At 33.7% G+C, this 25056-nt stretch overlaps 2 protein-coding genes across 3 annotated transcripts in view; one reads left to right on the top strand and one right to left on the bottom strand.

The window, feature by feature from the left end:
• LOC114339236 (protein NDRG3) overlaps positions 1-25056 on the bottom strand; it is a 658690-nt gene that overhangs the window by 397372 nt on the left and 236262 nt on the right. The gene's annotated exons all lie outside the window — the stretch shown is intronic.
• The window catches only part of LOC126891992 (glucose dehydrogenase [FAD, quinone]-like), a 106723-nt gene that overhangs the window by 77101 nt on the left and 4566 nt on the right, over positions 1-25056 (top strand). Inside the window, exons 8-9 of one of the 2 annotated variants that reach the window (XM_050661369.1) lie at positions 159-375; positions 15059-15355. In XM_050661369.1, coding sequence (XP_050517326.1) covers positions 159-375; positions 15059-15336 — 495 coding nt within the window. In that variant the 3' untranslated portion in view covers positions 15337-15355. Of the gene's footprint in view, positions 1-158; positions 376-15058; positions 15356-25056 lie in introns of those variants that run through there. The other variant, XM_050661370.1, reaches the window with a different exon arrangement.

Raw genomic sequence — 25056 nt, 5'->3', positions numbered from 1 at the left:
AAATGTAATTATATGTTAAAAAGAAACTTGTCAAACCTGTCGGGATTCTGGCCTGTCGGGATTTTGGCCATCGGGATTGTGGCTGTCGGGATTTTGGCTGTCGGGATTTTGGGGTAGACCCCCTTTATGATATATACAAAGGCTTTTTTCTGTTTTAGTGTACTCCAGTATTACTTCATCCAAAATCATACGGTTCGATAAAACTAAGGTCAAGCAATCCGTTTGATCATCCGAAATTTTATGCTAACTTTTTTTCAGATTCAGAAAATGAGGATATTCGCAAGTTTATTGTAGGTATACGGGAGTTCCAAAGGGTTAACTCAATGCCGGCTTTACAAAAATTTGGTGCTCGTTTGGTCGAGACTCCAATACCAGGTAATGTCTTAAAACTAAAGGTGGTAGGTAATCTCTTAAAATTAATAAAGGTACATTTAGACGGTCAGATTAATTCTCCGTTCAGTGTCAGTTTTAGTACAGTTGTCAGTTCAGTTTTTGTTGTCAGACGATCAGTTTAGTTGTCAGTTGTCATTTGTCTTGCACAGTTCAGTGATGAACAAAGATGCCCTAATTGCGGTCGAGTTGTGCTTAGCACTAAAACAACCACGAAAAGAGAACTAGATGGAGTCAAAAATGGCTCCTGAAAAGAAATACACTTTCGCATTTAAATTTTGACTTTCATTCTGAACAACTTCATTTTGAACCTTCTGATTGATCAAACTATTTAAGAATCGGTGAGGATGCATATCTAGAATTGCTGCAGTTACCAGAGAGGCTAACTGACAACGGATCCGATAACTTTTAATATACCCATCGAGCCAAAGGTAAGTTTTTCTTACAGTTTTTTGTGTTACACATAATAATTGACAGTTCGACGTTCGACTAAAACTGAGACTGAACGGAGAACTGATCTGACCGTCTTGAAGTACCTTAAAGGTAGTATGGTAAAAATATTTTTGTAAATATTAAGGTTTTGGATTAGTCACAAGAATGTCGTATAATTGGTCGATAATTGAGTATTCAGGCCGTACACACACGGGTAGTAGTACTATCTAGCCTGGTCATACCAGCCGTAGTAACGTAATACCAACCGCAAAGAGTGCGCATAGTTCAATTTTAAATAAAAAAAATGTTAATCTTAACTAATACATATATCTACAGATTACACCCATGCCTCGCTTTATGGCCTAGATACGTTCTACGAAACATGGCCGCAAAGCGAAATGCCGTATAACGAATCAATTATTCTAATACAAATTCATTAAAATTTAATGGGATCGGTTCCAAATTTGTTAAATATGTTACATGGTTTGTCGTTAAAAATGCATTTTATCTGTTTATTTTATTAAAATCAAAAATATATACAAAGAAAGCACATACACTGGTATATAAAATAATAATAATAGATTCCAAAAACCCAAAACAATCTACAAATTCCAAGCTTTCTTGTTGTATCTGCATATAACGGGTAAATTATTTTTATTTAGTCCTGTAATAGGCCTTGGATTTTTTGACAAATTAGAAGTGGTTTTAGCTTGGAATCACCAGTGGCATTTGCACCAAGTAGCAAAGTTAATCGTCCTTTAGACTATTTATAACCAGGCGGAGATTTTTCGTTTTTTGAAATGTACGTGCGATCAGGCATTTGCTTTCAACAAAGTCCTGTTTTGTCTACGTTAAACACTTGTTCAGGTTTATAACCACCTTTTTCTATAATTCCCTTTAAAATGTTAAGATATTCCTTAGATGCGGCCTCATCTCATTGTATTTTCAAATTATGCATAAACAAGTGGAAATAGAAAAGAGTGTGCATCGAGATTGCGTTTGCTCGAGAATGACAACGTGGGGCCGTTATAGCGAAACATTTTAGGCCGTAAATCGAAACCGTGCCATAATTGAACAGAACCGTTATAGCGAAATGCCGTATACAGAGCGGCCGTATAGTGAGGTATGGGTGTATAAGTTACCTACTTACCTACAAGAACTATTCAGTTAGCATTTAACTACGTAATCCTATACAATTAGTTCATTCGTAAACTCTAAAAACCCTAATAAGCGGGGGGCTTTTTTCGGTTTTTTTAAATTATTATTTTGTATAACACCAGCAGAGAAAAAGCTCATTTTGGCGCCCCTTGAACAGAGGCGCCCGCCTGAAGTGCATCGCTTGCAGACGCGTTATCACCGGCCCTGGTAGAGATGATTGTCTGAGTATATCTTAAAATAAACATACATCATAATATAGTTTAATACAACATCAATGAATATAGTCACTCTTTTCTCGCCTAGGGGCCCATCAAGGCATTTTTTAGACATACAACACTACGCCACGGTAAAAAAGGAATTTTAAACAATTGGGTTGTAAACTTCAAAAAGAGAAACGAAAATTTGGTTCAAAATGGCTAGAAGAAAAATCGGCATCTACTAGAAATACGGAAATGACAAAAATGTCAATACAGCTCTTATAGTTTTTTAATTTTACTGCTCATTGAAAAAAAGAACCTCCTCCTCCTCAGTCGTTTCCTCATTGCTGAGTGTCGTGATTCCCTATAATACGAGCAACTATCTCTTTCCATCGGCTTCTGTCCTGAGCTTCCCTCATGGATTCAGAGAATGTTTTTCCACTGGCTTTCTGTACTTGATCCGTCCATCGAGTAGGTGAGCGACCTCTACTTCTGCGCCCTTCAACGTTTCTCGAAATTATAAGTCTCTCAAAATTGTCATCACTTCTTCTTGCAATATGACCGAAAAATTTTAAGACGGTGGAGAGGCAAATAGAGGAAAGTCGAGTCTGAATATTAAGCTCTTGGAGGATTGAGTGATTTGTTTTGTGTTCCGTCCATGAGATTCGAAGCATTCTTCTCCAGCACCACATTTCAAAGGCGTCAATCCTTTTTCTGTCGCCCGATTTCATTGTCCATGTTTCGGATCCGTAATTAAATATGGGAAAAATTAAGGCACGTACTAATCTTATTTTGGTGTTCTTTGACAAGGAGCGATCTTTCCAGATTTTCGTTTTTGGCCATAGCGTTTTTGGCCATGCCTATTCTCCTACGTATGTCTGTTTCACAAGATCCTGTATTACTGATGTAGGATCCTAGATAATTGAACTCGTTAACCACTTCAAACTGGTCTAAGGCTCCTGTTGTCTGAAGTGAATTTGAATAATCTATCATAATTTTTGTTTTTTGTTTATTGATCTTAAGACCACATCTATTGCTTTTGGCTTCCACTAGCTGCAGAAGGCTGGACATTTCTTCTTCGGATGCAGTTATTAATGTTGTATCATCTGCATATCTGAGATTTGAGATCTTCTTTCCTGCGATAGAAATACCGCCTTTCCATTTGTCGCGTGCTTTTCTCATTATATATTCCCCAGAGAAAATTTAAAAACTTGGAGATAGAATACATCCTTGTCGTACTCCTCTACCTATTTTAAAAGGGTCGGACTTATGGTTTTCAATTCTTATTCTGGTTTCACTGTTCTCATATAGGCTTTTCACCAGAGCTGACAGATGATCAGGAACCCCCATCTCATGTAGAACTTTCCACAAAACTGTCCAGTCTACACAGTCAAATGCCTTCTGATAATCCAGAAAGCAGATGATCATCGGAATTTTGAATTCTCGTGCTTTCTCAATGAGTTGTCGCATATTAAGAATTTGCTCCCTTGTGACTTTACCTTTCACGAAACCTGCCTGTTCTTGTGGTATTTGTCTATCCAGGTATGTCTGCATGCGACACTTGATGATTCTCAACAGAATTTTACTTGGGTGTGAAATTAGTGAGATGGTTCGGTAGTTACTACATTTTGTGGTTACGCCTTTTTTATGAATGGGAGTAAATAGTGCGGTACACCAATCACTGGGCCATTTGCCGATTCTCCATACATGATTGCACAGTCTCCACATTAATTGGAGACCATGTTCACCCATGTTCTGTAAAAGTTCTGCCGTGATGTCATCGCAAACAGGTGATTTATTTCTTTTAAGGTGTTTTATGGCTTCATCGACTTCAGACCTTAGAATATCTGGTTCTGGGGTTGTTGTTAAGACTTGCAGTGCTGTTATATGATTAATGTTAGAAGTTTCAGCTTTATAGAGTTCTGTGCAGTATTTCTTCCAAGTCTCCAGAACCGCATCCATATCGCTTATCATATTTCCTGTATCATCCTCTATAGCGTAATTTCTGGGTTTGAATTCCCGAGCCAGTAACTTTACTTTCTGAAAGAGATCTCTTGTTTCATTTCGATGTAAGTGGATTTCTACTTCCTGGCAAATGTTAGACACATATTTGTCTTTATCTTTCCGGCAATTTCTTTGCATTTCTCTTGATAAGCTTCGATAGTCGTTTAAATCAAAGCTGCCAACTTTAAGTTGCTTTCTTTGTTCTATAATTTTCCATGTTTGGTCACTGATCCATGGTTTACGACTGTTGTTTTTTATGGGTTGGCGACTTTGCTTAGATGTATCTAACATATCTCTTTTAAAACCTCCCCAGAAAGTCTCGATATCATCTATGGGGGTAGTACTTGTCCCAGTCAACACTGGGTTTATTCTTTCTTTGAAATTTAAAAGTTCAGTCTCTGTAAACCCGGGAGTTCTAGGAGTGGGCTTGTGTTTGTTTCTAAAACGTATTCGGAATACAGCTACAAGGAGTTGGTGGTCGCTTCCACAATCTGCACCTGGATAAGTTTTTGCGTTGGTAACTGAGGACTTCCACCTTGAATTGATCATTATGAATTCTGTCTGATTTCTTGTTCTGTCGCCCGGGGATTTCCAAGTGTAGAGTCTTCGTGAGTGGTGTTGGAAGTAGGTATTCATTACAGAAAATTTTCTTTGGCCACAGAACTCTATTAATTTATCGCCTCGTTAATTTCTTTCCCCAAGACCAAAAGGACCCAAGGTGAATCTCATATGATGATTAAGCTGAGTTCTACCAATTTTGGCATTGAAGTCGCCTATTATCATTACAATGTCTTTGTTTGATATTTTGTCGAGTGTTGTCTCCAAAAAAAAAAGAACACTGTCATCATTATCATTATTAAGCCAATCGCTAACATAGGCCTCCCTCAGTTCTTTCCCAGTTCCCTTCTCAAGATTGGTTCCTTAATAATTGTTAAAAAATATGAACTGGAACCTCTTAGATGGGCCTTAAGAAGAGTAACTGACGTCTATTAGGCAGTGAAGGAATAGTGCGTAGTGTAACACTAAAACGAACTCTGGCGTATACAAACGACGTACGATGGTTATGAAGTTATGTGTGCTATCGTACAAAAATCGATTTTAGTTTTTTTGTTTTGATATACTATACAATTTCATCTCTTCCTCAATATTGACTTAAAATGCATATTTACAAGGACCCCGCAACACTCCTTATGGAAAAGTAGTCCCGGTCAAATTTAACGAAACTTTAGTCAATGATACTTCTTAGTGAGTAGATTAAAAAAGTCCATGGTACCTAGGTCTGAAAAACTACTGTTCTCGAGCTACAGCCTTCTGAAGTTCTTAAATTCAGGTACTGGGTTCACGTTAAGTGCACTAATTCACGGTCAAGTGAATGAAAATATCTATTATTGAAAGAAGACAGACTCATTTTCTTTATGCATATTTGCGTGTTGCATATGAATTCGTGGTTAAAAATAGATGCATTGTATTTTTGTCTTCAGAGAACCTCCGAAAAGTCCTCAGAAAACTGAAGAAGTGCGATAGAAAATGTGCTGATAGATTGACATAAGAATTATCATATTTTCATGAATGGTTCACACTTATCCAATAGGGCTTTTCATTCACAGTCATTTGTTTCGAACTTCTGTCATGTGTCGTATAATCCGTGTATATTAATATCATACACAGATTATACAACATATGACAGAAGCTCGAAACAAATGACAATCGATGAAAAGGCCTATACCAGCATAGCTGCAGTTCCACCTTATCTTTAGAAAACTACTGAACAGTGGCGGATCTAGGGGATAGGGAATTCCCCCGTAACACGGTCTAGAAATAAAGAAAAAATTGTTGAAACAAAAAAAAAATATTAGTTGACATAAAACTTACTACAGACAGACAAATTCAACCCAATTAATTCCACAGTTAGGAAAATACAGAGAACTATGGCACCTGTCTTTTAAGCAGTTTGGGTTTACCTTTTTATATGTCTTTTGGTTGGTGTTTCATTGAAAGTTCCCCCAAGGGAAAAAGTCTGGATCCGTCACTGCTAATGAAGCGTGTTTAGAAAACTGAGGAACAACCATAATAAGTGGTGCTAGAGCCGCACAAGACTTCTCACGTTTTCACGTTTGCATCGATGCAGTATTGGTAGATCCATCACAATAAGCAGGCTGCGGTGGCTAGGCCACATAGCGAGAATGAACGAGATGGGGCCGTTCAAACACATTTATAACGAAAGACTGGATACGACAGGTTAGTTAACATGACATATTATGATGCATCTAACCGAAATCAGCAAAATCTTAACGTACAAATAGTCGACGATGACATAAACCCGATTTTTCCGTAGAAGATTGTAATTAATATTTTGCGTTTACTTGCTACCATGTATATACTTTGTTTTTTTTTTCGTGTTGAGATCAAGTCCATGTTCTCTACTCATATCTGATATGCGGAGCATTATTCTTTGCAAACCATCTAGGCTATTTGCAAAAACTTGTTTCGTCGGCATATTTAGAGGCACTCTATTCTGCATGCATGAAAACGTGAGATGTCTTGTGTTGCTCTGGCAGTACTTATTGTGGTTGTTCCTCAGTTTTCTGATGACGCTTCAGTAGCAGTGGCGGAACATTTGCCTTGGGAGAGGGGGCGACTTCCAATAAAATATCAACCCCAAAATACATAAAATAGATAAACCCAAACTACACATTATTATAAAACATAGATAATAACATGTGCAATAAGTTCCCTTAATTTTCCTATAATTAACTGTCGTGCTAATTGTGTTGAATATGTATGTCCGTAGTAAGTATCATGTCAGTTAATAATATAGGTTTTATGTTTCAACAATCTTTTCTTTAATTGTGGACCATGTTACGGGGGAATTTCCCTATCCCCCTATAGCCCAATAAATGACCGTTTTGGAGTGTAATTTCCAGGGGCAACTCCGAATTGCATGAAAAATCTGGATTTAGGTTCTACTTACCCTCCACTTCAAAGTTGAATTTGTGCTGTTGGTTGCTTTTACTTGGGTGGTGACATTTATCCCTTCTTTGGGGTGAAAGACGAGTGTTTAAAATAAGGCCGGAAATAGATAAATTGACTTATTTTAAGCGCCTTTTGTTCTATAAAGTTTTTTACGTAAATCAATACTTTTCGAGTTATTCGCGATTTAAAATGTTGATTTTTCGTCAAAAAACTACGTTTTCGGACCGTTTTTCCCAAATAACTCAAAAAGGAAATATTTTATCGAAAAAAATATTTTTAGCAAAAGTGTAGTCTATAAAAAGTCGAAAAAAAAATGGTGTACCATTAAAGTCTACAAATTGAGTAGAAGCAAAGTTGTAGCTCATGAAAAATACGTTCATATTCGTCTAATTCCAAATCGAATAATTCAACGCGAAATCACCGAAGAAAGAAGCGTTTTTCGGAAAAACCTTATTAACATTTTTAAAGTATCGAAAAAAAGCTTACTATTTGTTTTTACAAAAGTTTACAGCATCAAAAATAAACGAGTTACACTGAAAAAAAGTTGGCCCCTTTTTTTTTGTAACAGAAATCGTGAAAACCTCCCTCTATTTAGCATCCTAAATGAAATTAATCGTTTGGCTTTACCATCTATTTTAACTGTATGTGTATTGATTGGTTTGAAGTGCTTATTTTTAAAAACATTTGGTTTTATAGTAAAAAAAATTTCTAAAAATTTTTGAATCATTTTTTCAAAATAACTTAAAAAGTATTAGTGATAAGAAATATCTTAAAGAGTAAAAAAATGTAGGTTTTGCTATTATAAATATGCTAGTTTCATTTTGTTTCTCCGTAAGACAAACATTGGTTAAGATATGGCTGTTCAAAATTTGCATACACTCGTGATTAGTGACCTATTCAAGCTTTCTCAATTACAACCCTTTCAAAAATAAACACTTTAAACCGGTGCGACTGACAGATCATATAAACAATAGATAGGTAAGTAAATTGTTTGTAAAGCGGCAGCGATTAATTTCATTTGGGGAGCTAAACACGGCGAGATTTTCGTTATTTTTTACAAAAAAAAAGAGGGCCAACTTTATTTTGAGCGTAACTCGCTTATTTTTAATGCAAAACTTTTGTTAACAATTACAACAAAGGTTTTTATAAACACTTTAAAAAAGTTTAAATGGGTTTTTCCCCAAAAGTGCTTAATTTTTCGGTGATTTCACCTTGAAATATTCGATTTGGAATTAGATGAATAAGAACGTATTTTTCATGAGGTATAACTTTGTTTTTATTTGATTAATAGACTTTACTGATACACCATTTTTTGGGCTTTTTGTAGGCTACACTTTTGCTAAGAATATTTTTTTCGATAAAATATTTACTTTTTGAGTTATTTGCGAAAAACCGTCTGAAAACGTAGTTTTTTTGTCGAAAAATCAACATTTTCAATGGCAAATAACTCGAAAAGTATTGACTTACGTAAAAAACTCTATATAACAAAAGTTGCTTAAAAGCAGTCAATTTATCCATTTCTGGTCTTATCTTGAACGTATGTTTTTTCACCCCCGAGAAGGGGCGACTGTCACCCCCCAAGTAAAAGCAACCAACGACACAATTTCAACTTTGAAGTGGAGGGTAAGTAGAACCTAAATCCAAATTTTCATGCAATTCGGAGTTGCCCCTGAAAATTACACGGTATCGCCGAATTTCCCGTTCATTTACTGGGCTACTAGATCCGCCACTGTGGTTTTCTAAAACTTAGGTGGAACTGCAGCTATGCTGGTATTGGATACGCGTGAACCATTCATGAAAACATGATAATTCTTATGTCAATCTAGCAGCACTTTTTCTATCGCACTTCTTCAGTTTTCTGAAGACTTTTCGGAGGTTTTCTGAAGACTACTAATATACGATGTATCTATTTTTGACCACGAATTCATATGAAATACGCAAATAAGCATTAAGAAAATGCGTCTCTCTTCTTTCAAGAATAGATATTTTCATTTACTTGACCGTAAATTAGTGCATTTAACGTAAACCGAGTACCTGAATTTAAGAACTTCAGAATGCTGTAGCTCGAGAACAGTAGTTTTTCAGTTGCTCGAGAACAGTAGTAGTAGACCTAGCTGTCACGGGCTTTTTTAATCTACTCACTGAGAAGTATCATTGATCGAAGTTTCGTTAAATTTGACCGGGACCACTTTTCCATGAGGAGTGTTGCGGGGTCCTTTATAAAGACACAGGCCGATAAATAGCTCTATAGCTCTGGCAATAGATAGTCACGAAGGATTATGCATTCCGACCTATAGAGAATTTTTTCTATCTCTAGATAGATGTCGCTAACGTGTCCCTACTCATTTAATATTTTATTAATTTGCATAGTTGAACAGCCAGAATTAGTTCGCTCCGGGATAGACCACAAACGACTCTAAAGACACTAAAAAGTAGAAACCTGGGTCAGCCGATGGTGATGGCCCTCGAATCGAATTAAATCTAAAGCTGTCTTTCCGTATTTTATTTTACTCATACTTGAGTACTAAGGGTCAGAACAGAACAAGTCTTTCCGTATTTTATTTTACTCATACTTGAGTACTAAGGGTCAGAACAGAACAAGTGGGTCGCGGTGGAGGTGGAGGTGGAGGTCGCGGTCGATGTCGATATCCATGTAAAACAAACACATTGTAGTGAATAGAAGAGAACAGAACAGGTAAGTCGCGGTGGAGGTTTAGCGCGATGCCCTCCAGGAGGTTTACATCGATGCTTTTGAAAATAAAATGAGTTTGTTTTACATGGATGTCTACTGCGCGGCCTACAAGGATGCTTCCCTGTGATTGGTCCGTTCGAAGCCAAGTTGTCATTACCTGCGCTATCTGAGTTGATACTTTTTATATAATCCCTTTTTTGTATTCAGTTTATTTTTGAATTTATAAAGTAATTAAATTTAGTAAATTTTTTAAATATGAAGAAGGATCTGATTATTTACAGCTGACATTTCATCACTAGCATCACTTGACTGACACAACATCGCAAAAGCACAGTCTTTTTGTCATTCAAATTTCATTAAACTACTTCACTTGATAGTGGTCCTATCTCGACTGACAGTGCAGGTGACTTCCTTCCTATGTGCTGTCGACATCGACCGCGACTTAACTAGTAGCATCCACCGCGACCTACACCTCCACCTCGACCTACTTGTTCTGTTCTTACACTAAGGATGCAGAATTCTATTGGAAGTTTATCTAGACCAGCGGGCAGGTGATAAATGTATATTGTAGATTCTCCCATTGTCCGCTATTTATCGGCTTGTGTCTTTATAAATTTGTAAAAAATCAAGTTTGTCTTGACTACAAGCAATAGGTAGTCACCAAGGATAAAACCCCATAGTGCATTTTCCGGCGTTGTCAAATCTTCACTTCTTGAAGGCCAAGACATTGGTAAAGGACATTTTGGAGAAAGTCATCCCATCCATTGCTGCGAAGATTTCATTCACGCGGTTGTTAACAATGAGAGAAAAATGGGCTGTAGCGCCATCTTGTTGAAACTAAATAGTGTCAGCCGTTCACTGAGCTCTCAACTGCTATTCATGCGTCGGAACGCCAACAAACATTGGCGCGGTGTTAAAACATTATTTATTGTTACTTTATCATACTACATACGTACGAGTATTATAAAGATAAAGTTATAGGATCGTGCAGAAAAAAAATTCAGATTTCACTTTTTCTCGACGTTTTGAGTCGCCCCTTTGAGTTTAAAAAGCAAATAAAAAAAACGTGTCGTGAGTATGTACGTATGTAATATGTATGTATGTACGTACGTATGTATGTGGCCACCGCCCCGCAAAAACTACTGGACCGATTTCGATGAAATTCGGTATGAGTAAGTTTAAAAGAATTTTGTCGAGAGACTAAGCTTTTAAAATAAATCTCTCAAAGAGGGGCCGAGATAGGGGGTTATTTAGGGCCCATTTTTGCAAATTTTGACCTAAACGAATGAAACTTGGTGCAATTGAATTTGACATTTCCAAATTCAAAATGACGGTCAATATGGCCGCCCACCCAGCACATTTCCTTACCTATCTAAAAACTTATTTAAGATAAGTTTAATTTGAAAAGGTTGCTATACTATATAGTATAAAGATAAGGTTATAAGGAGAATATTATTGTTTTTCAGAAAAAGTTATGGGTTGCCTATATTTAAGGCGTCAAAATTTGACATAACTTTGAACTAGATTTGATCAAAAATATTTTAGACGCCCTCTCGGTTAATTGAATGACATTAGGACAGATTTCTTAACTCCCCATAGGAGAGGAGTTATGAGTTTTATAAAAAAATATTCGAGTACCCGTAACTCCCTCTGTAATAGAAACTAAAATTTGAAATTTGGCAGACACATATGGTACTTTATTACATATTATTGTATTAAATTCTACCCAAAATATGGCTTTTGGTTTAATCGGAAATGAAAAAAAAATTCCTAATTTTTAGACGTACCCTGTATATTTTTACAATATTTTGAAAGCATACAAAATTACCTTTCCATTGACATAAAACTCGTTGCTGTGGCTTAAAAACTCGAAAAGTTACATAACAGTAAATAGAAGATTTTGTCCTCTCTCACACTGCATAATCGCGATCATAGCAGCTCATAGAAATAGAAAGAAATGCAAGTATCATGTAAACTATTATAGTCTAGGCGCCAAATAGAGGTCACCGTGTCATTTTCAATTCTGATGGATAAACTCAACAGTTTATTATGGACTTTTGGCTGCTGATTACGAATTTCGAGGGGGGATTTCGATCCGAGTGGTCAAAAAATTGTTATAAACAATTTAATTGTTTATAAATTGTTTATAAGGCTCTGGCTCATAAACTAAAAGAGGTAAAAAAATGTTTCAAATAAAATTTGTCCCCTAATAAAAAACGAGGAAACAACTGTTCACTAAACTTAAATCCGACAATTAGAACTCAAGATATTGTAAAATTAGTGCACAATGCATATTGCAATTTGCAAAATAAGTATTTTTCGAAGCTTTACCGAACGTAACTCGGCTTCTGCGCATGCAAATGAGCCTTATAAGGTGTCCTTTTAAAGCTTAATTAAGAGGCTTCCAAACAAAGTTTGTTAAATTAATTGATCTTCATTTGTTTTAAAGTTATACCCGTTTGAAGTTATAATTTTCTTAAAAAAATTGTACATTAATTTGTTTATAAAGGTTTCAAGCAAACTTAAGCTATAAACATTTATACTTTAATTAACAATAATGATAAAACAACTCAAAAGGAACAATTTGAGCTTACGAAAATGTTCGTAAGTTTATTTTTGGCTAAGATGTCGATATTTTAATGGCGCGCTATGAGGCGCAAGATTGGCTCACAGTCAAGTCAGTATGTATTCTTCGACGCTTTATCGATCGTAACTCGGCTTCTACGCATGAAAGTGAGCCAATATGTGATATCCATATAAAAATGGATCGAGTTATTTTGCAGCATCATCATTGCATATAAAACGAGCATTTATGATGTGGCGGCATACACACAATTGACGGGCCTTGATGATGCTGCAAAAGAACTAGATCCACTTTATATGGATATCATATAGATAATTAGACTCTGAAGCCTCAAAAAGTTTTAGCTTTACTGCCTACAAGAACAGACTTGTACCACCATGTAACTGTTAAAATTTCGCTAAGAACTTATGCAGATGTAAAAAAGCTGATATTCCCTGTATATCTCTATGCAGATTTGCAGATGCATGAAAAAAATGTTTGTAAAAATAGTATTAATAAATAATATCAACTTACTTTTTAGTTATACTTCTGAAATATTAGTTTTTAATGTTTTTTTCTCATTTAGTGCAAAAAATAGAAGACAATGTAAATAGAATGAAAGGTGATACGAGGTACAGTATGATGTAAAAATGAAAAATGAAGATAACGTATGTATACATAGAAATTATAATTTGCATCGAGAAGTTAGCGCGTGAACCTTCACGCGGTGAGCCGATCTTGCGCCTCATAGCGCGCGCCATTAAAATATCGACATCTTGGCCAAAAATAAACTTATGAACATTTTCATAACCTTAAATTGTTCCTTTTGAGTTTTTCTATCATTATTGTTCATTAAAGTATAAATGTTTATAGCTCAAATTTGCTTGAAACCCTTATAAACAAATGAATGTACAATATTTTTAAGAAAATTATTAAGAAATTACTTCAAACGGGTATAACTTTAAAACAAATGAAGATCAAGTAATTTAACAAACTTTGTTTGGAAGCCTGTTAATTAAGCTTTAAAACGACACCTTCTAAGACTTATTTGCATGCGTAGAAGCTGAGTTACGATCGATAAAGCTTCGAAAAATACTTATTTTGCAATTTGCAATTTGCATTGTGCACTAATTTTACAATATCATGAGTTCTAATTGTTAAATTTAAGTTTAGTAAACGGTTTTTTCTTCGTTTTTTATTAAGGAACAAATTTTATTTGAAACATTTTTTTTTATATCTTCTAGTTTATGAGCCAGAGCCTTATAAACAATTTATAAACAATTAAATTGTTTATAACAATTTTTTGACCACTCGGATCGAAATTCCCCCTCGAAATTCGTAATCAGCAGCCAAAAATCCATAAGAAACCGTTGAGTTTGTCCATCAGAATTGAATATGACACGGTGACCCCTCTGGCGCCTAGACTATTAATTTTTCGGAAAAAAATGAACTAATTTGAAATAAAAGTATGACTAATATTCTATAAATATTCTATAGATTTATGCAATAATATATAGGGTGTTCCCCGAAATATGGCATCGAACATTTTCTCAAAATCTATTGAAAATTTTACAAAAGAGTTTTTATAAAATTTGCAGGAATTAATGATGCGTAGAACCATAAAATATTTTCAAGTATACAGGGTGTCTCTAAAATATCCAAATAACGAGCAACCTTGTTTTTTTTTTATATAATGCCAGTATCTAGTACTATAACGATAATTGATCGGTACGATAAAGTTCTCGGGCGGCCCTTCCGTCCAGCGTTTTGTATTACTGTTAAGTGACTTTCCGGTATCCTGTAAAAAATCCTGCTCAACTCCTTGCTCTTCCTGATTATGTTTACAGTGGAAACTCGATAAGTCGGATTAATCGGGACCGCGGCCGATCCGGGTTATCTAAAATCCGGATTAGCCGGAGAATATGGTAAAAATTAATAAAATACGGTACACTTACAGATAAACTCCGTTATAATTGAAATAACATGAAATATATATATGCACAGTACTACTACACATCTAAATTATTACAAACACGCAAACACAAACCTAAGCAAACGGAAGCCAACAATACAAGACTGTACTACACACAATACAGTCACAATCGGAACGATGTTTTGAACAGTGACACTAAGACCATTGTTTAAAAAAGAATTTTTTAAATAGTCTTTTAGTCTTTTTTAAACAATGCTAAGACAGTTTGAAATATATAAAGGAATAACAGGTGTCTGTTGTTTCCGATAAATCTGAGACAATGACCGTCGCTCTGCCGCCACCGCCGTGTGCCATGAGTCATTTTTATCGTATACATAGTTCAAATTACACAAATACACATTATCTCTCAAATATTATATTACATACTATCCCTTGTAAGATAATTGGGATGAAATTCCCCAGATTAAGAGACTGGGCCGATATCAAGCACAACATAATCTGGGGAATTCCATCCGAATTATCTTGCAACGGATAGTACATTTTTATTGTTGAAATGTTTGTCTGCTAAAAATCGGTCCGGGTTAGCCGGACTTCCGGGTTATCGGGGGCCGACTTATCGGGGTTCCACTGTATGTTGAAACTGCACTATCGAATTCCATGGCACTTATTTTATTTATCTGCAGTACACATTAATTAAAAACTTATTTGTATTTAAGGCTGTGAAGGCATAGTATTTAATACCGACCAATATTGGGAGTGTGCATTGAGAACTATAATTGGAAGTTATTATCATATGGTAGCAACGTGTAAAATGGGTCCTGAAACGGACAGTGAAGCCGTGGTCGATAGTAACTTAAAAGTTTATGGAATAGACAAACTACGAGTAGTAGATACTAGTGTGATGCCTGTAACACCGTCTGCTCATAATATGGTTCCAGGTTACGTCATTGGAGAAAAAGGAGCGATATTACTTAAAAACTTTTATAATATTTAAGATTAAATTATTTGTGATTTTTTGTTTCTTCGTCGCAATTCCTTAATTTCTTCTACCACATCATATTTCAAAGTTTTGAAATATATACGAAAATTGTACAAACTTATCACACCCTCTATCTGGAAACTTCATCATTAAATATTAAAAATTAGACCAGCTTGTAGATAACACTTAGTGAACCCAATTACTAGGAAGTAGCTAGTAGTAGGTAGTAGCTAGGAAAGACACTGATACATTTCTCGAAGGCACCGTTGCTAAGTTGTTGGAGATAATGAGCCAGTTTGAAGGGGAAGTAGGAAACAAACGTAAGATATAAAATAGTAAAACAAAAGAACAATAAGTTATAAAAGAGGCCATTGATTTTACATATTTTTTTTTATTAAATTTAAACATTTTAATCTCAAAAAGCAGAAATGAGATGATTAAAGTAAACAAAGAAAAACTTTATGGAAAGACTATAAGAGTATAAAAAGGATATATAATATAAGGGTATAAAAAGAAACGACGGCATATATAACTCTAAGATATAGTTATATAAACCCCATATTTAATCATAATTAAAATTACCCCCATATTTTTTACATATTAGGTACGTAAAACCCATATTTAATCATAATTAAAAAATAATAGACCCCATGGACTAAGTACTGGTTGTTGCCCTGAGTCCTTGAGGTCTTCTAATGCTTTTTTGTATATCCTTAACAACTCTTAACGGCTTCATAAAAGCTTCAAATTTTGCCAAAGGAAACATGTTTTACTAAAAAAAAAAAAAACGAAAAAAAATGACAAATTAAAGTAGACAACAAAAGTCACTAAGCAAATATTTATGCATTCGTACTGAACTGTGAAGATCAGAAGATCAACTAGTGACTCATAATAGACTAGATCCATATCATTAATAAACTTACTACACAAACAACACTACTTATTTACACCAGGGAAATAAGGCAAAAATATACCATGTTCGGGACACTTGAGCAGCCAGGTTGCAAATGGGTTTTTTGGGTACTATATACCTAATACATTATAAATACAAAAATACCCGTCACAGTTTGGACGAGAAATTTATTTATTAACAAATAAGGGTCAAAAATGGGAGTTTTTTCGTTTAAATCGCTACAGGTAAAAGTAGGGTAATTAAATGTCTTATTTATAATATTTTTCTTTTAGTAGATGAGCCAAGGTTTAAAATAGCGTTTTTTGAATTTTGGTTCGATTATTTGTTGCTTCGGATATTGCAAAATAAAACTAAAATTTCGAAAATAAAAAATTTGCTACAAATTTTGTGAAAATAAATTTAGGACTTTCATACTGCACGAGAAGTTGAGTCAAATAATTCGTACAATACACAAAAATTTTTAAGACGATGAGTCAATTAGTTTAAATTTTATTCAATTTGTTTATCCCAAAGAGCTTTTTTTCGCAATATTATTGTTCAAAAGGTAATAATGATACAGCAACTCTGTGAAAACAACATGAAAGAATAATAGTCATATTTTTAATGCGTTTAAAAAATCATTAAAAAGTCATTTTTATCACTTAGAAAACATTTGACTTAAATAGAGTCATTTTTAGCTTATAAACAATTTAAATAACATTGTTAGTATTGACTGTAGGCAAAAACTACAATGGAATTTGAAAATTTAGTATTTTTATACGAATTTTCAAAGAAAAACTTTTCGCCTAGGTTAATTACTGTCAAAGTTAGCAGCCACTTTTTTTTGTTTAATTGACGGCTACTTTGTGTATAACAATTAAGCAACCTAACTAGAGCAATGAACTGTCAATACGGATGGAATGGCCCTGTCCTATTCAAATAGTGAAGCGAGATTGCAACCAACATACAAGAGAGAGGTTCTAGAGAGAGACAGACAAGGTGATGGAAATTTTGACAGGCCGTGTAATTTGAGTTGCTTATATAAATGAAGTTTATAATAAAGAATTAAATTCGAAAGAAATAATATTAAATTGTGGCCCAGTGCCCGAGCGTTATTGCACTGTGTGTGGCCTAACTTAACTTTGGCATGTTAACTTTGGCATGAAAACTGAATAAAATTTTTTACAAAATTTTGGAATATGTTTAATTCGTAGAACAATTTTAACAGTTGTTTTTATTATTAATATAGATTTCAATCCTCTACAAAATAGTCTCTCATGTCTTTTGATGTAAAATATTTATTATTACAACCTTCAACTACCGTCTACCACTATCAATTTGTTTGTTTACGAAAGATGGCGATCATCTTCCCTCTTTCCCTGGCTATTGCTCTCATTCTGACCGCATTAAATCCCTTCATTTGTATTTCAGTACGTCAGAACTCTCTTTTTCATTAAAAGAAGTACTGGTGTTAGTCTTTGTTTTTGGCATATTCTATTTTGTAGGTTTTAGAACTGCGCCATAATATATTTAATAAATATACCTAAGTAATTTTATTGTGTATCACTTAATGACAATGACAAAAAGACAGATTAAAACCAGTACTTCTTTTAATGAAGAAGAGAGTTCTGACGTATTTAATACAAAAAAGTATTTAAATTTGGAAATACTGCCCCATCAGCCCATACCAATTTAAAAAAATATGATGTCCATTTCCCCGATTTAAGTTGATATAGGCAACTCAAATTACACGGCCTGTCAAAATTTCCATCACCTTGTCTGTCTCTCTCTAGGACCTCTCTCTTGTATCGTGGCTGCATTAATTTTCTTCGTGCCTATTCCATCCGTATTGTCAGTTCATTGGACTAAAGCTATTTTGAAGTTGAAGATATATAGGTTATGTGCAAAAGTTTGAGTAAACTTTGAACCTTAATAGAGTGGTTAATAAAGCTTTAGAAATAGCGTCCGAACGGAATTAATTCGTGGTCGGTGGAGGGAAATTACTAAAATACGTGGACTCAAACAATGAAACTGATTCTGCAAACATATGCTGCGATTAATATCGCTGGAACTTGTTGATAGATTTTGATCATAATTTTTTTTAATTTGTATGTACTCGTAGTCTTATACAGTACGTTATGTACATACAACCCCACCTAACATTACAAAATGTTAGGGGGAACTCCCGTTATCACTCAGGGATATGAAAAATAGATTACGACCGATTCTAAGATCTACCGAATATACATATATAATTTCATAAAAATCGGTCAAGCGGTCTCGGAGGAGTATGGAAACTAACACTGTGACAGGAGAATTTTATAGATGTAAATATATAGATGGCTATTAACAAATAGGGGTTGGTGATAGAAGAGTAAAAAAGGGTTGTATGTATTTTTTAATTCTACATCATATAAAATTAAAGTAGATAATTTTGTCAAAAAAAAATGTCAGGGTGCCCTTATATCTTATGGGTATAAAAAATAGATTAGAACCCCTTCAACGTCCTCAGGATAAAGGTGTAAAATTTTATAAAAATCAGCCAAGCCGTTTCGGAGTAGTATGGTAACTAACACTGTTACAGGAGAATTTGATGTAAATAGAAGTAACTGCGAATTAAATAATAAAAGTGGCTAACTTTGAACCTAATTAACCTAGGCAAAAAGTTTTTTCTGAAAATTCTTATAAAAATACCAGCTTTTGAAATCCTAAATTAGATTTACTCTATAGTCAATATTAACAAAGTTATTCAAATTTTTTAGAAGCCAAAAATGACCCTATTTTACTAAACTTTTTTTGGAGTGATAAAAACGACTTTTTAATGATTTTTTCAATACCCTAAAAATATAACTATTATTCTTGCATGTGGTTTCCACAAAATTGCTATGTAATTATTATTTTCTGAAAAATAACATTACGAAAAAACAAATTGAATAAAATTTAAACTAATTGACCAATCGTCTTAAAATTTTTTGTGCATTATACGGAATGCTTGACTCAACTTTTCGTGCAATATGAAAGTCTTAAGGCCATTTTCGCAAAAGTTATAGCACATTTTTTATTTTTGAAATTTTATTCTTATTTTGCACTTTCCGAAACAAAAATGGATCGGACCAAAATTCAAAAAGTGCCATTTTAAACCTTGGCTCATCTACAAAAAGAAGAATATTATAAATAAGATATTTAATTGCCCTATTTTTACCTGTAGCGATTTAAACGAAAAAATTGCCATTTTTGAGCCTTATTTGTTAATAACTAAGTTTCTCGTCCGAACTGTGACGGGCATTTTTGTATTTATAATGTATTAGGTATATAGTACCCAAAAATCCATTTGCAACCTGGCTGCTCAAGTGTCTCGACAAAAACCTTATTTCTCTGGACTAATTGGCTGATGTGGTGGCAACTAACAATAATATTCTGCATGTTTAAACACAACGGTAAGGAGAAAACAGACTAGGGAATGTACACTTCGCGTCAAAAAAAACTGGTACACTTTTTTTTCCCAATGTAAACCTGTGTTCAGACTGGACACAATGGCTCGTGAATCACGGCGTTGTTGCCAGCACTGATAATGGAATTGCACTAAATCTAAATACAAAAAATAACGTTCAAAAATCATGGTGGTGAATCGTAAAACGGGCCATAGGTAACTCAGTGTAAAATTCTAAACTGTTAAATTCCTGCTTCCCTAATCATTTTACAACAAAAATCATGAGAAGCTATTTATATGGGATTAAAATCCGTATTAAAAACAAAAGCTAAAATTGTTCTAGGATTTAAACACATTCCAACATTTTGAAAAATACCTACATTTGCCACAGTAGGCATGTGTGTAAAAGTTAGGACCACTTTATTATTTACCTTATTGTTCGCACACTATTGACTGAATAAAACATCTTTATTATTATTACTTTCTCCTCAACTGAGGCTATCTTATCAATTTTATTATTTTTTTAAACAAGAAATGATGAAATAGAAATTTTGACAGTTCAAATTGTCAATATTTATAATAACTTCACTGTGACGGAACGCAACCGATAAACATAATGGTAATGTGTGTTGCCTAACTTTGGCGTATTTCTGTGAAAAATTCTTATTATATTTCTCATGATTCGAAAAAAAAATGAATACATTTAATAAAACACATTGAACATTTTGACAGGCGACATTTTCCACCTATGTGCTTAATATTTCAGCAGTTTCGAATTTTATTGTAATACATAATATTTAAGTTTCACAATTGTTCACTGTAAAAGTTATTCATTTTGTATTAATTTTTCCAGTGTGTTTTATTTATTAGTATCCCACAACTTTACGAGAAAAACTTCACATTTCTCGATTTTAAATTAAACATAATAATTTAATGTCATGTCTAGAGTTATTATCTGTCATTCATGTCATATCTGTCATAAATTATAATAGAACACGAATTAATTTATGGGTACTTAATTGAGATGATGGAACATTACAAAATTAATAAGAGAATTTTTTAGGATGCATGTTTAAATAAACGTGACTGACTAATCGATAATGCTCGATGTTGTTTTAATTTTTAGTAAACCTACTAAAAACTTGCGGTCTGCCGCACTGCTTTTACCTGGTTTGATATAATATTTTAGTTGAACTGGCAACGTTGCCTAGAAATAAGAATGACATATGTGACAAGACCAATTTACACAACTAGAAAAACACGATTTTCGGTTATAAGACTTGTACCAGTTTTTTTTGACGCGAAGTGTACCCAGACGGTTATAATATTATAAAAATAATGCACGAAGTGACTTTTGTATTTTGTACCTTTATTAGAATATAATTTTACATATCTAAACCTGCATCTACCGGCAGACATTGATTTTCTTACATGACATATATCAATTGTCTTCTACTTTTGACTTATATCATAGCTATTTGACTATTATACATTATTGCTATTCAGCCACTTATAAGCTTATATACCGGGTGGTGAATCGTAAAACGGGCTATAGGAAACTCAATGTAAAATTCTAAACTGTTGAATTCCTGCTTCCCTAATTATTTTACATCAAAAGTCATGAGAGAATATTTGTAGAGGATTGAAATCTGCATTAAAATCAAAAGTTAAAATTGTTCTACGATTTAAACGCATTCCAAAATTTTCAAAAATATAATACATAATTTGCACAGTAGATATTTGTGTAAAAGTTGGGCCACACGTTACTATTTAACTGACAGTGCTCACACCATTGACTGAATAAAAAAATCTTTATTATTAATACTTTCTTCGCAACTGAGGGTATCTTATCAACTGTATTGTTTTTAAACAATAAATATAATAAAATAAAAATATTGACAGTTCAAAAATGTGAAAATAATAACTTCATTGTGACACATAATCGCACTGTGTGTGGCCTAATTTTGGGCTGAAAAACTGAAAAATGTATTACATTTTTACAAAATTTTGGATATGTTTAATTCGTAGAACAATTTTAACAGTTGTTTTCAATACAGATTTCAATCCTCTACAAATAGTTTCTAATGTCTTTTGATGTAAAATAATTAGGGAAGCAAAGCAGGAATTCTACAGTTTAGAATTTTATATTGAGTTTCCCATGGCCCGTTTTCAAATTCACCACCCGGTATAAGTTACAGAAAATAACGAAAGAACTTTTTAGAGAAAATCAAATACATAGTAGGTTTTAAGTCAAAATCTATATCAGGTTAGGGTAGGATGAAATGGGGAAAATGTTCTTAAAAATACTTTGACTTATAAAAAGCTGTAATGCCAAAGAAAATAATATTATGATAAAAATCTGAAACCGTAGTGTTGTAAAATATTAAGATGAAACAAACCTTATAAGCGATCATCAATGTTAATTGAGGATATGATTACGGAAATAGCTATTTGTATAACAAGGGAGGAAAGTGCTACTTTTCCTCCCGAGAATGAAGTTTACTGCCGACGCGTAGCGGAGGGTAGTAATCATTCAAGGGAGGAAAAGGCACTTTACTCCCATGTTATACATATGGTTTTTCCACCTTCCTCAAATAACAAGTCATTTTTTCATTTTTAAATAATTTATTTATGTAACTAACTAACAAAATTAATTAGAGAACTAAAACAACAAGTAGGTACAGTAGAACTGTCAACTGTCAAATATACCTCAGTATAAAAGACAATAATAATATATTGAAAAATCATACAGAAGTAAAAACTTCATTTGTACAATGGTATGAAAAGTTTATTAAAAACTATTAAAAGTCATCCAAAAGGATCTGCAAAACGTTTTCGATCTAGATCAGATCATCTTCAGTGCCTAGAACGAAGTATTTCCACGTTAGAATGAATGCAAAAGGTTAAAATTGTGACTAGTTGAAGAAAAAATGTGGTCATACTCACGTTCTGCCTAGTACATGGAACTAGCAACCTTATGAAAATGGTAACATCGAGAAATATGGTTTACATGTTAATTCTATAATATTTATAGCGACTCCAAGTCGATGTTAAAGGATTAATTTATGTGTTATATGTTTACAAACAACCCGATGGTCTAGCTATGGGCAGTTGCTTGTCCCCGTTCCTAGCTGATGTCTTTATGGATCATTTAGAGTCCAATCACATCATTACAATTACTTCTTAAAATTAATCAAATCCACCCTAATATCAAATTCACCATGGAACTAGAATCTTCTCACGCCATTAATTTTCTTGATTTATCTATCACCAGACTTAATGACCAATTCAGCTTTGGTATCTTTCGTAAACCGACCCCAAACTGACCATGTCATTCATTTCTCTTCCAATCACCCACTATCAGATAAATTAGCTGTATTTAGAAGTTTCATACATAGACTTTTTTCCATACCTATGTCAAATGACTCTTTCAATACAGAACTTAACATCATAAAACAAATAGCTGTCAACAATGGTTATGATCCCAATATAATAGACAAACTCATCCGTAAACGAGAATCCGTAAACGAGTATTACATTTTTTCTTCAACTAGTCACAGTTTTAACCTTTTTCATTCATTCTAACGTGGAAATACTTCGTTCTAGGCACTGAAGATGATCTGATCTAGATCGAAAACGTTTTGCAGATCCTTTTGGATGACTTTTAATAGTTTTTAATAAACTTTTTATACCATTGTACAAATGAAGTTTTTTACTTCTGTATGATTTTTTAATTATGGTATACAGCCAGCTACTGGGTATTTTCCCATTGATTTTGTTTTAATAATATATTGGGTAAAAAAATTATAAATGGAAACGCAAAAGGTAATAAAATACAGCTTATTCTATTTCGTGATAATTTTATTTATAAAATATGGAATCACAAATTTAAAAATAAAAATTCACTTTGAACCAATAATAAGCAGTTAAGTATTTACTTGATTTTCAAGTTAGGTAGGTACTGATTTTATTTTAATAAATAAATTTAATAAAACTGTCAAGGATTTAGGATAAAGGACGTTACCGAGTGTTTTATTTTTAAGTGCCTTTAACCTGACGTCAACTATAATATAAACAATTTATTTGCACGGTAGCTCCAACAACTGAAAATAGATATATGATATGTCATATCAGATGAAAGAGAATTAAAAAGGTAAACGAAAAATGTCAAAATATACAGGGTGTCCCATTTAAAAAAACATAACTATGGTTTATATTTCCTTAGAGAGACCCCCTAAAAAAGTTTTTTGTACGCCACTGAATCCGTCCATAATATATATCAAAAGTTCCTATAAAGTTTTTTAAAATTTTTCTTAATAAAATAGATCTGTAACCCTGTCATTTTCGACATTTTTCAATAATCGCCCAGTATCTCGATAATGTGAGGAGCTATTGATGATTTGATTGGGCAATCGTTACTTTAACGAAAAAAGAAGTCATGACATCTTAACTACTCTTTTTTCTATCTCCTCTAGTTCTCGGTATACACTGCAAAATATACCAGTTTGGGACACACTGTACATAAATGTGATAATACATTGCGTAGATGATATCTGATATTTTGAGGCTTTGGGTTATAGGTCTGGATCCCGCGTATGAAAAAAAAGTTGATTAATAGCAAGCTGAAAATTTGTTAATAGCTTAAGGGTGTCTAGTCGGATAAACTTTGATATATGGGAACACTGGAGCAGGGGCAGTTTTAATTGTGGAACAGGTTAAAAATTTGGAACGGTCACACCACGAAAACGGCACATGTATTTTGTCCGACAGAACAGACTTAAACTCTCCGAACAGAGATTAAACTCTCATGCAAAAATCAGACTGCTATTTATCACCTGTCATCATTCCTGGCATTTGACATATTCTACATGTTTCACTCATTAAAACGCCCATTTGGTGATAAATAGCAGTCTGATTTTTGCATGAGAATTTAATCTCTGTTCGAAGAGTTTAAGTCTGTTCTGTCGGACAAAATACATGTGCAGTTTTCGTGGTCTGACCTTTCCAAATTTTTAACCTGTTCCACAATTAAAACTTCCCCTGTTCCAGTGTTCCCATATATCAAAGTTTGTCCGACTAGACACCCTTAAGCTATTAACAAATTTTCAGCTTGCTATTAATCAACTTTTTTTTCATACGCGGAATCCAGACCTATTATTGTGTTTGGGTTCTTGGGTTAATATGAGATTTGACAACTGCAGCATTGAGGTGCGGCTACAAACAATTTTTAAATTTCAAATGATCCTGCGCGAACTTTTTTTCTATAATCATATTTCTCAGAATTCTCAGAATTTCTGTTCGTCTGCTATGATAGATATGTAGATCAAAAATTCTAATAACTTAAGCAACTCAGGTGCTTCTTAATGATAATGTTTTAAAATCGATCATATATTAAGATGTATCGTCATTAATT

Source organism: Diabrotica virgifera, chromosome 9 (assembly GCF_917563875.1).
Source record: "Diabrotica virgifera virgifera chromosome 9, PGI_DIABVI_V3a".
In the NCBI taxonomy this organism is placed as follows: Eukaryota; Metazoa; Arthropoda; class Insecta; order Coleoptera; family Chrysomelidae; genus Diabrotica; species Diabrotica virgifera.
The sequence above is the reverse complement of the archived record's forward strand: the minus strand, read 5'-3'. Positions and strand labels throughout refer to the sequence as shown.